Source organism: Salmo trutta, chromosome 9 (genome assembly GCF_901001165.1).
Source record: "Salmo trutta chromosome 9, fSalTru1.1, whole genome shotgun sequence".
Lineage (NCBI taxonomy): Eukaryota > Metazoa > Chordata > Actinopteri > Salmoniformes > Salmonidae > Salmo > Salmo trutta.
The window spans coordinates 1,170,325-1,184,437 of NC_042965.1; the positions used below are offsets into that span (position 1 = coordinate 1,170,325).

The 14,113-nt window shown below is 44.8% G+C and overlaps 1 protein-coding gene across 7 annotated transcripts in view; it reads right to left on the bottom strand.

Moving 5' to 3' along the window:
- The window catches only part of LOC115199713 (transducin-like enhancer protein 1), a 41,970-nt gene that overhangs the window by 21,278 nt on the left and 6,579 nt on the right, over positions 1–14,113 (bottom strand). For 3 of the 7 annotated variants that reach the window (XM_029762053.1, XM_029762057.1, XM_029762054.1), the window contains exons 5-10: positions 6,806–6,868; positions 6,581–6,685; positions 4,800–4,986; positions 4,521–4,537; positions 170–286; positions 39–92 (exon numbers count right to left, since the gene is read on the bottom strand). In XM_029762053.1, the coding sequence (XP_029617913.1) occupies positions 39–92; positions 170–286; positions 4,521–4,537; positions 4,800–4,986; positions 6,581–6,685; positions 6,806–6,868 (543 nt within the window). Of the gene's footprint in view, positions 1–38; positions 93–169; positions 287–4,520; positions 4,538–4,799; positions 4,987–6,531; positions 6,686–6,805; positions 6,869–12,752; positions 12,776–14,113 lie in introns of those variants that run through there. The other 4 variants (XM_029762058.1, XM_029762055.1, XM_029762056.1 and 1 more) reach the window with 4 other exon arrangements.

Consider the following 14,113-nt stretch of genomic DNA (forward strand, 5'->3'; position numbering starts at 1 on the left):
ACACACACACACACACACACACACACACACACACGTACCTCATTGGAGACATCCACCACCAGGTTGTCATCACTCTTCTCTCCATCACTATCCTGTGGGGACAAAAGGTGTGTCAATGTCATTCACCATTCACACACACACAGTTATCACCCTCACTGCTGCTGCTTACATAATGACTAGAGTCCTTGTCCTCTACTTTCCTCTTCTTGGTGTCGTTGGGGAATTCAGGTCCGTTGCGTCGCTTGTCTGAGTTCCTCAAACTGTCAGCAACGAGCAGGGTATTACTCTGCCAAAGACAGGAAGAGAGGATGAGAAGAAGCAAGGTGGAAAGAAATAAGGAAATAGCAGAAGATATGTGCTATAGGCCAAGGGAAGGTGGGGCTGTCTGCCAGTCTTCAGTCAAAGCCCTTGTGTCATGCAATCCCCACTACACAATTTGGATAGTGGTGGGGTTACACGTACATATTCATTTGGGGCACATTGGAGCAACACAACCACACAGCGAGAAGGCCCTGATTAGTATGAGTTGTTCTGCCGCTCTATCAGTCCTCCCTCTCCTAGCCCTGTCCAGCTTTTACTGACTGTGGATGAGCATGCATGTTGGAGTCCATTTAGGCCTACGTCCGTCATTGAAAATGTGCCTCCAGGAGCAGCAGAGACATACACACAGCCCCAACAGACAGGCCGTGGGGGAGGGAGGCCCCCCTCTTTCTCCCCATGCCTCCCCTCTCCTCCTCCCCAGCCAAAGGCTCCTTCACACCCTCCCTCTCAGGGGGAACATTATTTAAAGGCTTTAGAAAGCAGATTGCTGACCCACAAAACACAAGCAATTTCCCGCCGTTCTCTCAGGTCATACAATGCTCCCCCCTGTCAGTGGCTGTATTAAACACAATGAGACCCTTTAAGCGTGGGATTAGGAGAGTGGGAGGAGCAATCTGCTCACAATGCAGGGGCAGTGAAGGGAGAGCCCCCCCCCCGCACTGAGAGAAGCCGATCCAGAGATACAGCCCAACACCCCAGTCCCCTCAAATGTTATTTGTCACATGCACCAAATACAACAGGTGTAGACTTTAGAGTGAAATGCTTTCTTATGAGCCGTTTCCCCAACAATGCAGACTTGAAAAATGTGAAAAGAAATAGGGATATAGTAAAACAAAATAACGAGGCAATATAATGTACAAGGAGTACCGGTACTAAGTCAATGTGCAGGGGCATGAGGCAGTTGAGGTAATATGTACATGTAGGTAGGGATAAAAGTAACTAAGCAATCAGGATAGACAAACAGAGTAGCAGCAGCATATATGAAGTGTGTGAACGTGTGTCTATGTGAGTGCTTTGAAGGGCTGGTCATGGCGTGCTTAGACCCCTCCTGTACTCCCTGTTCACCCACGACTGCGTGGCTGCGCATGACTCCAACACCATCATTACGTTTGAAGACGACACAACTGTGGTAGTCCTGATCGACAATGACACAGTCTACAAGGTCAGAGAGCATCTTGACTGGCTGCATCACCACTTCGTATGGCAACGGCATACCAACAAGTGCTCAGCATATGTGGGGAAACCCTTCAAGACTGTTGGAAAAGCATTTCAGGTGAAGCTAGCAGAGAGAATGCCAAGAGTTGGCAAAGCGGTCATCAAGGCAAAGGGTGTCTACTTTGAAGAATCTGAAATATATTTTGATTTGTTTAACACTTTTTTGGTTACTACATGATTCCATGTGTGATATTTCATAGTTTTGATGTCTTCACTATTATTCTACAATGTAGAAAATAGTAAAAATAAAGAAAAACCAAATTTCTGACACACACACACACACACACTTCAAGTCAGAAGTTTACATACACTTAGGTTGGAGTCAATAAAAAAAAGTTTAAACCACTCCACAAATTTATTGTGAACAAATTATAGTTTTGACAAGTCGGTTAGGACATCTACTTTGTGCATGACACAAGTAATTTTTCCAACAATTGTTTTCAGACTGATTGTTTCACATAAAATTCACTGTATCATCAATTCCAGTGGGTCAGAAGTTTACATACACTAAGTTGACTGTGCCTTTAAACAGCTTGGAAAAATTGAGAAAATGATGTCATGGCTTGAGAAGCTTCTGATAAATGACGTCAATTAGCCTGAGTCAATTGGAGGTGTACCTGTGAATGCATTTCAAGGCCTCCCTTCAAACTCAGTGCCTCTTTACTTGACATCATGGGAAATCTAAAGAAATCAGCCAAGACCTCAGAAAAAAAAATTGTAGACCTCCACAAGTCTGGTTCATTCTTGGGAGCAATTTCCAAATGCCTGAAGGTACCACGTTCATCTGTACAAACAATAGTACCCAAGTATATTCACCATGGGACCACGCAGCCGTCATACCGCTGAGGAAGGAGAAGCGTTCTGTCTCCTAGAGATGAACGTACTTTGGTGTGAAAAGTGCAAATCAATCCCAGAAAACGTGAAGATGCTGGAGGAAACATGTACAAAAGTCGCTATATCCACAGTAAAATAAGTCCTATATAGACATAACCTGAAAGGCCGCCCAGCAAGGAAGAAGCCACTGCTCCAAAACCGCCATAAAAAAGCCAGACTACGGTTTGCAACTGCACATGGGGACAAAGATCGTACTTTTTGGAGAAATGTCCTCTGTTTGGCCATAATGACCATCGTTATGTTTGGAGGAAAAAGGGGGAGGCCTGCAACCCGAAGAACACCATCCCAACCGTGAAGCACGAGAGTGGCAGCATCATGTTGTGGGGGTGCTTTGCTGCAGGAGGGACTGGTGCACTTCACAAAATAGTTGGCATCAAGAGGGAAAATGATGTGGATATATTGACACAACATCTCAAAACATCAGTCAGGAAGTTAAAGCTTGGTCGCAAATGGGTCTTCCAAATGGACAATGACCCCAAGCATACTTCCAAAGTTGTGGCAAAATGGCTTAAGGACAACAAAGTCAAGGTATTGGAGTGGCCATCACAACGCCCTGACCTCAATCCTATAGAAAATTTGTGGGCAGAACTGAAAAAGCATGTGCGGGCAAGAAGGCATTCAAACCTGACTCAGTTACACCAGCTCTGTCAAGAGGAATGGGCCAAAATTCACCCAACTTATTGTGGGAAGCTTGTAGAAGGCTACCCGAAACGTTTGACGCAAGTTAAACAATTTAAAGGCAATGCTACCAAATACACTCAATTAGTATGTAAACTTCTGACCCACTGGGAATGTGATGAATGAAATAAAAGCTGAAATAAATAATTCTCTGCTATTATTCTGACATTTCACATTCTTATAATAAAGTGGTGATCCTAACTGACCTAAAACAGGGAATTTTTACTAGGATTAAATGTCAGGAATTGTGAAAAACTGAGTTTAAATGTAGTTGGTTAAGGTGCATGTAAAACTTCCGACTTCAACTGTACACACACACCAGGCCGCCAAATAAAACCACCAGGCCGCCAGCTGGGGAACCCTGGTCTACAGCTTATCATGAGGTATTCTAACTCAGGCGAGCAGATTTCGTTAATATTAGCGATTGCGCACCAGCTGTTGATAAGAAACGCGCACCAGCTGTTGTTAAGAGACACACACCCCCCCGAGCTTACCCGACGCTGCCGTTCTGTCTTGCGAATGTAAAGGAAAAACAGCTAGATTAAGTTTTTCCATGTCCTTGTTCAGCAACAACTGAGATACATAGGATATTAAAGTTCTTCAGATCACGTTGATAGGAAAGTCTCGAACGGAGCTCGTCCAGTTTATTTTCCAAAGATTGCAAGTTCGACAACAGCGGGTAGCTGCGGTTTATCCACTCCTTCAACGTAGACTCTTCCTTTTTTCGAATGTCAGGGATTTGGGCCTGGTCCGGGATGAGCAATATGTCCTTTGCCTCTGACTCAATGAAGTAGAAATCCTCATCGAAATCGAGGTCAGTGATCGCTGTTCTGATGTCCAGAAGCTTTTTTCAGTCATAAGAAATGGTGGAAACATTATGTACAAAAGTTAATCAGCGCAAAATAAACAAAATATCACAATTGGTCAGGAGCCCGTAAAACATCTACTATTCTCTCCAGCGCATTCCCTCCCCTCCCACCAGCCATGATGTTTACCAAAGAGGTACACACACACACACACACACACACACACACACACACACACACACACAAAAGCCATGCATGTGTAAATGAAGCCCAGGTTGTTGTGAGAATGAGGGAAAATGGAGGTGAATCAAAGCAATGACAGTGGGTTGTATAGAGTGGTGTGTGTTAGAAAGATAGTGAGGGTCTAGGAAATGATTAGCAGGGGTTAAGTTCAAAAGTTCTAGGGCGTTGTGTATAGTGGCGTAAAGTAGCATCAGGTCCCCTAGCACCGGGGACTAGTTGCTTCTCTAGTTTCATCCTTTTCTTATTAAAACTATAATGCTTGTTTCAAGGTATTTGACACACGCACACAGGGGTGAACGTTGGAATGAGTAGGGGAGGTGAATGAGGAGGAGGATGCAGCCAGAGGTAACAGGAAGTACTTACTGTGCCCGGCTCTTGCTCTGTTCCCATAGCAACGATGACACAGCATCAAGGTGATAAGGTCATCAGGGCGCACACGAGGGAGGCACGACAAAACACACAAAAAGAGAGAAATTCTAATCTTGAGCCCTGCACTTGTAAGTTTTCAGTATATTTATTATAAACAAACCCAATGATGATACGGTCTTGTCAGTTCAGTCTGTCTATCTGTCTATGTGGGCGGGCCAGACAGACTCATCCTTAGGTGCAGGCCCAGTAACAGTGGGTGTGGCTGCTGCTCACCTCTCAGCTGCTCGGCCTCCGCCGGGTGTTTCTTGTCCTCTTTGCCCACCAGGTGGTGCGGTGGCGCCCCCAGGGCACTGGACAGGGCGAGCAGGCTGGCCCCTCCCCCCAAGTGGGCTGGGTTGAGCCCAGCCGGGTGGGGGGTGAGGGGGACATGGGGGCCGTGCGCGTGGGACAGATGCTGATGCTACAGGAGAGAGAGAAGCAATCAATTACTAATCCATAATCAATATGGCCTACCACTGGAAAGTGTGTCAATCAATACAACAAGCCATTAATACACAAATGGAGCCGAGTGATCAATGTGAAAATATATAGAGGAATTCATGACCCTTCAGTTTTTCCATCAAGAGCAGCTTTCAATGACGTGGCATGCTTACAAATAATGTCAGAGGCAGTAAACCTCCCCGTTAACACACAGTTTCTCACACACACGCAAACACCTCCCTCTGGGGTCAAACAATAAACAATAGTGACAGCTGGGATCACAGCCCAGAGCCTGAGGATGGAAGGAGGATACGAGAGGGGGTTAGAGAGCTACAGCTGCTGCCAGGGAGGGTGGGGGCTCTGGTGGATTGGGGGCGTTTAGCTGTCAGGTCTCGGTGTCTTTCACACCAAATCAGGTGCTCGTCTGAGCGTGAAATGCTTTTGTGTTCCAAAAATTATTGCGTCTTCAGACAGTAGCCGCGGGAATCAAACCCCTGAGGTTTGCCACGGGGGGAGGGAGATCTCAGCAGTAGAGTGGGGGGAGGGGCGGTGGTGAAGGTCAACCCTCTTTATCTCACCTAATTGACTAAGCACCCCCCCTTCAGAGAAACACAGGAGAGACGCCACAGCACTCTATCCCCATCTCCATGCCTACTCTTTCACAGCGCTAATCCCTGGGCTTGCCCTCCAAAACACACACGTACCATCCAAGCCCTTGTTCGCTGTGCCAAAACAGCACAGCAAAGGACGCTCTCTCACACACACACACGGTGAGAGTCAATGGAGGGGAGGTATTGGTGGAGGCAAGGGGAGCCCTGTGTGTTAGGGGGTGTTAAGGTGTTCACATGCTTCCCAGCCGAAACAGTTCGGAAGAGTTTGTGCATATATTATCTACGCCCCTTCATCGGTGATTGGTTAACAGTAGGGATTCTTCAATGAGAGACTAATCGTTTTCATGCACATTTTTTTTTTTTTAATTGAGAAATACTGCACAAAACATCTTATTTAGATGTAAAATTGTGCGACTAAGATCTCCTCGCCAAAAAAGTCCAAATTTATGACAGATTTCTTGAGTCATCTTAGATTAAATTCTACAGCATCTCCAAATAGAGACATTGACATTTTTTTTCTTGTTTTTCAAGCAAAGGTCTTAAGGGAGTATGTGCCAGCCGAACTGAAGAATGCTGACGCCTTTAGGGTAAGCCGGAGGGGGAGAGGTGAGAGGGTGGCCACGCTTCATTACACTTATTTAAAACACATAAACAGGGTGACTGACAGCTTGGTGAGAGGACCAGACGCTCAAATCCCTTTTATACACACACTAGAATCCTGCAATTAAGACAAATGGCAACTGCCACAGCCATCGAGCAAAGCCCCTACCCCCTCCAAAGATTCCCAGAACCGTTGAGAAAATCCAAAACAGCAGCCTACACACAGCAGATCTTATGGTTGCCAAACACAGTAGTATCATATCCTTGGGTAAATAACTCAGTAATATTTCAGTAATAAAATGTCACATACACACCATCACAGTACACACAAACACAGGAAGTTGTAGTAGAGAGTGCAGTTACTGTGGGTGGTAGACCGGGAAGGCCACGTACCCCGATGACAGAATTGAGTTCGCCCATGGTGACCTGCTTGGCCCTCTCCACTGCCTGGATCACCTGCTGTTGGTGCTGCATGGGCACACACACAATACAGGGGAGCGAAAGAAGATTGCAAGAGGCTTACCTGTTTGTGCCTTTCAATGTTCCGCCCGTAAGACCTTTCATAGTACTGTGAACACACACACTTACCTCCTGTGAGAGGAAGGGGATGACTTGTGCACAGATGGTATTGAGCCTCTTGGCAATCTCGGTCTGTTGGATAGAGTAGAGGATGGATAAGTATGGGCAATGTCAACAACACCTGGAATAGCCGCACAACTACATTCAGCCGTGCACTGAGATCCAAAGGGATTCCCGATTGTATTCACAGCTAGTATGTTCAGGTCAACTCCACCTGGGGTGTATGCATTAGTGCACACCATAGCAAAACTTTTTGCAACGAGAAAAGGTTTTGCAATGAAAATTAGAGTGTCTTATTGGACAAGTTCAGGCATGTCCCTCCCCGTTTCGGCCTGTTTGCTTCCAAGTACACCATAGGTCAACTCCACCTGATATCCCCCATGTATGTGTGATGCTGGAGAGTTACTGAAGGATAGGCAGACATCTAACTGCTCATAGGAGCAACTTCTGCTATCGGTCACAACATGGGCTCAATGCACACAACACAACACATATTAGTCAATATGGGTATGAATGACTCCATACACACAATTAACTTGGGGGAGAGAGGGCTAGTTAACAGCTTGCTGCCACAGTTGACAGAAAACACATGCAGTTGCACGCACACACATGTTCGAGTGCACCACAGGCATACACAGGCAGTCACACACATACGTGTGCAAACCAGAGCATGTGAGTGGAGTTTAGCTGTTGGAAATCCGAGCGGTGAGGAAAAGCTGCTACTGCAAATTTGCCCCATTCATTAAAATCACAATTTAACCAACACCAATCTATTTCAGTGACTACTTGGACCTACCATTTGGTTTTGAAGTATTGAAACAAAACCATATGATTTGAATGAAAAGTACTTTAATAAACATGAAAAGGTGACAGTAAGAAGCGCTCATCATTTCAAATAGGCTACATGCTATATTAAAGAGCATATAAAAACTCGAAATAGGTCAAGAGCCAGACAAGCAGCCTAACAAAAATGAATTATACTGAATAAAAATCTAAACGCAACTTGTCAAGTGTTGGTCCCATGTTTCATGAGCAGAAATAAAAGATCTCAAATGTTCCATATGCACAAAAAGCTTATTTCTCTATAATTCTGTAAACAAATTTGTTTACATCCCTATTAGTGAGAAATTCTCCTTTGACCAAGATAATCCATCCACCTGCCACATGTGGAAGCAAGAAGCTGATTAAACAACATGATCATTAGAAAGGCACACTTTCTGCTGGGGACAAGGGTTGCAACTTTCCGGAATTTTTCCATGGGAAGTTAAGCCCTGGAATTTGAAGAATTTTGCTTGAAATCCATCAATAAAGTTAGCTTATAACAGTGAACCTTTTTTTGTGGGATACACATAAGGCAATTCTAGGTCTTAACATATTTTGGTTAAACTATCCCCAATTCAACGGAATTGCAACTCTGCATGTACAATGCACTCTTCCATCACATGTACAGCTGATTCTCAAGATCTTGCACACTAATGAGATTTTTGGTATTTGATATTTTATTAGGATCCCCATTAGCTGTTGCAAAAGCAGCAGCTACTCTTCCTGGGGCCCACACAAAACATGAAACAATGACATAATACAGAACATCATTAGACAAGAACAGCTCAAGGACAGAACTACATACATTTTTAAAAAGGCTCACGCAGCCTACATATCAATGCATACACACAAACTATCTAGATCAAATAGGCGTTGTGCCACGAGGTGTTGCTTTATCTGTTGTTTTTTTTTTAAATCAGATTTGCAGTTTATTTGAGCAATATTTAAAAGGAAGTTCCATGCAATGAGGGCTCTATATAATGCTGTACGTTTTCTTGAATTTGTTCTGGATTTGGGGACTATGAAAAGACCCCTGGTGTCATGTCTGGTGGGATAAGCGTGTGTGTCAGAGCTGTGTCTGCTAGTTAGTTTTTGCTATCTTGTGGGTTTTAGCTTGCTTGAGCCTGCTAACAATGTTAATTCACCTGTTTCCATACATGTTTCATTTTAAAACATTTATCTTACAAAGGAGTTGTTTAATCTAACTGCTTAACTATTTACCTGTACATGGAATTGTATTTGTTTTTTTTTCCTACTCGTTTGTCATCTTTACAGGAAAATGCCCATCTGATGTGTGGCGACATTTCACTGCAGCTAATCTAGAAGGAAAAGCTGTGCTGTGTACGTTTGCAAATACTGTGCCAAATCATATGTAAAGAATGCAACAAAGATGCAGAATCATCTGGCCAAGTGCATAAAGTTCCCTCAGCGCTCACAACAATCAACCCTCTGACAAAAGTCCCTCTACTTCTATTCAAGGTGAAAATTATGAATCAGACATCTTATCGATAGCAACAGCTCATGGTCCTCCTCAATTCAGAAGTTTTTTGACTCAATGGAGGAACGTAGTCAGAGAAATGGTGATGAATGTCTTGTTTGAGCTGTGTATGCAACTGGTTCACCTCTGATGCCCACAGGCAATGTGTATTGGAAGAGATTTCTGAATGTACGTCACCCAGCATACACCCCACGAACCAGACATGCTTTATCTACTCAATTTCTGGATGCAGAGTTCAACAGAGTTCAAGCAAATCATAGAGAAAGCAGACTGTATTGCAATAATCTCTGATGGGTGGTCGAATGTCAGTGGGCAAGTAATAATTAACTACATTTCCACCCCTCAACCAGTACTCTACAAGAGCACAGACACAAGGGACAGACACACCGGTCTCTACATTGCAGATGAGCTGAAGGCAGTCATCAATGACCTTGGACCACAGAATGTATTTGCACTGGTGACAGACAATGCTGCAAACATGAAGGCTGCTTGGCCTAAAGTGGAGGAGTCCTACCCTCACATCACACCCATTGGCTGTGCTGCTCATGCATTGAATCTGCTCCTCAAGGACATCCTGGAACCTAAAACAAAGGATACACTCTACAAGACAGCCAAGGAAATGGTTAGGTATGTGAAGGGTCATCAAGTAATTACAGCAATCTACTTCACCAAGCAAAGTGAAAAGAATAAGAGCACCACATTGAAGCTGCCCAGCAACACCCGTTGGGGTGGTATTATCATTATGTTTAACAGTCTCCTGGAGGGGAAGGAGTCTCTCCAAGAAATGGCCATATCACAGTCTGACGATATGGACAGCCCCATCAAGAGGATCCTCCTGGATGATGTATTTTGGGAGAAAGTGGTAAGCAGCCTGAAACCTATAGCAGTAGCCATTGCACGGATTGAGGGAGACAATGCCATCCTGTCTGATGTTCAGACTCTGCAGTTCTGAAATACATCAAAAAGCGTGAAGACTTCTGCTTGAAGCCGATACACGCAGCAGCGTACATGTTGGACCCCAAGTATGCTGGCAAGAGCATCCTGTCTGGTGCAGAGACCAACAAGGCCTATGGTGTCATCACTACCGTGTCTCGCCACCTTGGCCTGGATGAGGGCAAGGTTCTTTATTTATACACACTAGCTACCCACCTCATTACTTTTTGTTAGCAAGTGCACGTAAGTAGACCATGTATTTTCAGATTCACAATGACTCTTTTGTTGTGAACACTACATCACTGCACTCCCGCTCTTCCTCTTGGAGTAGGTGAGAAGGACGATGCTCCAGCCTTTGGGAAACTCGCTCCGCGCTCTATTTAAAATGGACATGCTCTACTCCTAGCGCCACTCCAGCTTTGCTCACATACTCTGGTGCAGACACACACACACAAAGCAGTGAATCAAAGACAGGCTCCAGCCTTGCTATCATGTCAGCCTTAGATTAGGTTTCACCGTGTCTCACTCTTCTATTCTTCCACTCCCATCGGCGCTTAAAATAATCTCATCACTCCTAATTTAATTTGGTCCCACTCTCATAACCATGGCCGGGCATCCGGCCCCCCCAGAGGTGACTGCGATTGCCTGGATACCCTATATCCCCACGGAGGCAGCAAATCGGATGATCCAGCTGAAATTACATATCAGCCAAACAAATTGATACGAGGCGGGCCAGGGTACAGGAGGAACTAGAGGAGCCTCCGAATGCAGTAATGGGATATTACTCAGACACATGCACACACAGACACTCACGACACAGACACAGCCCATTTTCCATTGAAAAGCTGGTGAGAAAAATGGAGTGCGGGCTCAGGGGCTATATGTATCAAGTTTCTCATCGCAGAAGGGACAACCTAGGATCAGGTACCCCCCTGTCCATGTAATCGTATTCATTGTGATCTAAAAGGCTAAACTGAGCCTAAAATCAGCATTCCTTCTCTGGGACGCTTGATACATACGGCCTCAAATCTCCATAACATAAAAACACGGCTCTACCAGAAGAGGACTTGCCATCCCTCTGAGCCTGGTTCCTATCGGTTTCTTCCTAGGTTCCTGCAGTCTAGGGAGTTTTTTCTAGCCACTGTGCTTCTGCATTGCTTGCTTTTTGGGGTTTTATGCTAGGTATCTGTAAAGCACTGTGACAACTATTGATGTAAAAAGGGCTTTATAAAATACATTTGATGAATCGAGTTCCTCCAACCAGTGTTCTAACAGCCCAGCCATAGGCCCTGTCCTCATGTGACACGCCCTCAGAAGCCCCGGCCTGACAGGCTTATCACTAACACACACACACACACACACACACACACACACACACCGGCTGCAGGCTAGCTCCTAGAAACACAGCAGATAACCTATAAAACCTCGCTAGGCAATAAAATACCTGCTTCTCCCACTGTGCTTTCCCAGAATGTCTGAGGGGTATTCTTAGCCAGCAGATAGGTACTGCAGGCCAGGAATAGGCTGTGTCCAGTACACTACCGCTAAGCTAAACCCACGGGAGGGAGATAGTTACAGGGAAACTAAGCTTCCTGAAGCATTGAGCATTTCCAGTCAATTGTGTCAAAAATAGGTTCATTACTTGAGGCTTTGATCAACACAGTGTACAGTAGTTGCACCTGCTGGTCAAAATAATTTAGAGCAGCCAAATTATTATAGATGTCGCACCAGGGTAGCCTTTTTGCCTTCTATCAAACCAATCAGGTGGTTGTTCGACAAAACAACGCTTCAATTGTCAGTGATTACGTGCTTCTGATAAAGTGACAAGCATCTGCCCACTGCTTCGAAGTAAACTGCTAAGCTATTTCAATGCATGCCTCGGAGCCCTGGCATCAAACGTAACATCACTAGAGGGAGCTAACAGGGGATTAATTAAGGGGCGGTTAAGAAATAATCATGTGACCCAGAGCTTTGGGCCAAAGTGGGTAAGTGTTGAAAAAAAATGTTTACCTGCCTGTGTCTTACCCAACCCACACTCCAAAAGTCAGACAGTATGGTGGTTATCACACATGCCAGAGGATTATATTGAAAGGATCGCCTGTCGTCATTGAGTAGACTGACGCTCTTACGCAGAGCATAAGACTTACGATAAGTGCGTTCAACTAGGGTAGTAGGTGACAAAACAAATCACACATCCCAATCATGATGAGTTCTCAAGTCATCATCTAGGATATCAGTGATTGGAGGCCTTCAGGTCATAGGGTGTGACCTGAGCAACAGGGCCTGCCAGGTGGCAGAGAAAGTGAGCCCTACAGGGACTAGCAGGACATGTGTTGAATTTCAGAACCACCCCACTCTCTTAAAGATCAACTGCCCTTTATAACCAACTTCTCTGGTTTGAAATGGCCCGTGGAATCAATACATGTCAGAAACATGAATTCCAGTGTCAAAATTGACAAAAAGGTGTAAATAGGATAATATGGGTCATCAACAGAATTTGGTAAGTGACTGTCATGACTTAAGGGTTTGGCTTACTTGAGTAACCCCTTGACTTTTTCCACATTTCGTTACGTTACAGCCTTATTCTAAAATTGATTAAATAAAAAATGTTCCTCATCAATCTACACACAATACCCCATCATTTCAAAGTAAACACGGGCTTAGAATTGTGCACATTTATTAAAAATAAAAAAACAGAAATACCTTATTTACATAAGTATTCAGACTCTTTGCTATGAGACTCGAAATTCAGCTCCGGTGCATCCTGTTGTTTCCATTGATCATCCTTGAGATGTTTCTACAACTTGATTGGAGTCCACCTGTGGTAAATTCAATTGATTGGACATGATTTAGAAAAGGCACACACCTGTCTATACAAGAACCCGATGGTCACTCTGACAGAGCTCCTCTGTGGAGGAGATGGGAGAACCTTCTAAAAGGACAACCATCTCTGCAGCACTCCCCCAAATCAGGCCTTTATGGTAGAGTGGCGAGACAGAAGCCACTCCTCAGTAAAAGGCACATGGCAGCACGCTTGGAGTTTGCTAAAAGGCACCTAAAGGAGATTCTCTGGTCTGATGAAACCAAGATTAAACTCTTTGGCCTGAATGCCAAGCGTCACGTCTGGAGAAAACCTGGAACCATCCCTACGGTGAAACATGGGGGCAGCATGGGGAAGTTTTTCAGCGGCAGAGACCAGGAGACTAGTAAGGATCGAGGGAAAGATGAACGGAGCAAAAGTAGAGAGAGATACATGATGAAAACCTTCTCCAGAGCACTCAGGACCTCAGACTGGGGCGAAGGTTCACCTTCCAACAGGACAACAACCCTAAGCACACAGCCAAAACAACGCAGGAGTGGATTCGGGACAAGTGTCAATGTCCTTGAGTAGTCCGGACTTAAACCTGATTTAACATCTCTGGAGAGACCTGAAAATAGCTGTGCAGCGACGCTCCCCATCCAACCTGACAGAGCTTGAGAGGATCTGCAGAGAAGAATGGGAGAAACTCCCTAAATACAGGTTTGCCAAGCTTGTAGGGTCATACCAAAGAAGACTCGAGGCTGTAATCGCTGCCAAAGGTGCTTCAACAAAGTACTGAGTAAAAGGTCTGAATACTTACGTAAAACATACACACATTTGAGAAAACAAAAATCCTGTTTTTGCTTTGTCATTATGGGGTAGTGTGAGATTGAGGGGGAAAAACAATTTAAACAATTTTAGAATAAGGCTGTAATGTAACAAAATGTCGAAAGTGGAGGGGTCTGAACACTTTCTGAATGCACTGTACGGCAACAATTCATTCCCCCTTTTGCCTATTGTGACCCAGTGTTTTCTGTGAAAAGACTGAGCGAGCTGCCTTTACATGGCCTGGTGCCCTGGGCGGGTGGAGGACCAATGGAATGGTTGAAAATGAGCAAGTCCTGCCCACCAAGGGCACCCGGTCACGCAAAACAAACCCATCGACTGGAACCTCTTCACCAGACAAAACGTGTGGTTAGTACTTGCCCTTTCTCAGGAAATAGCTACTCTATAGAAAATGGGATTCCATAAAGTTGTTCAACAA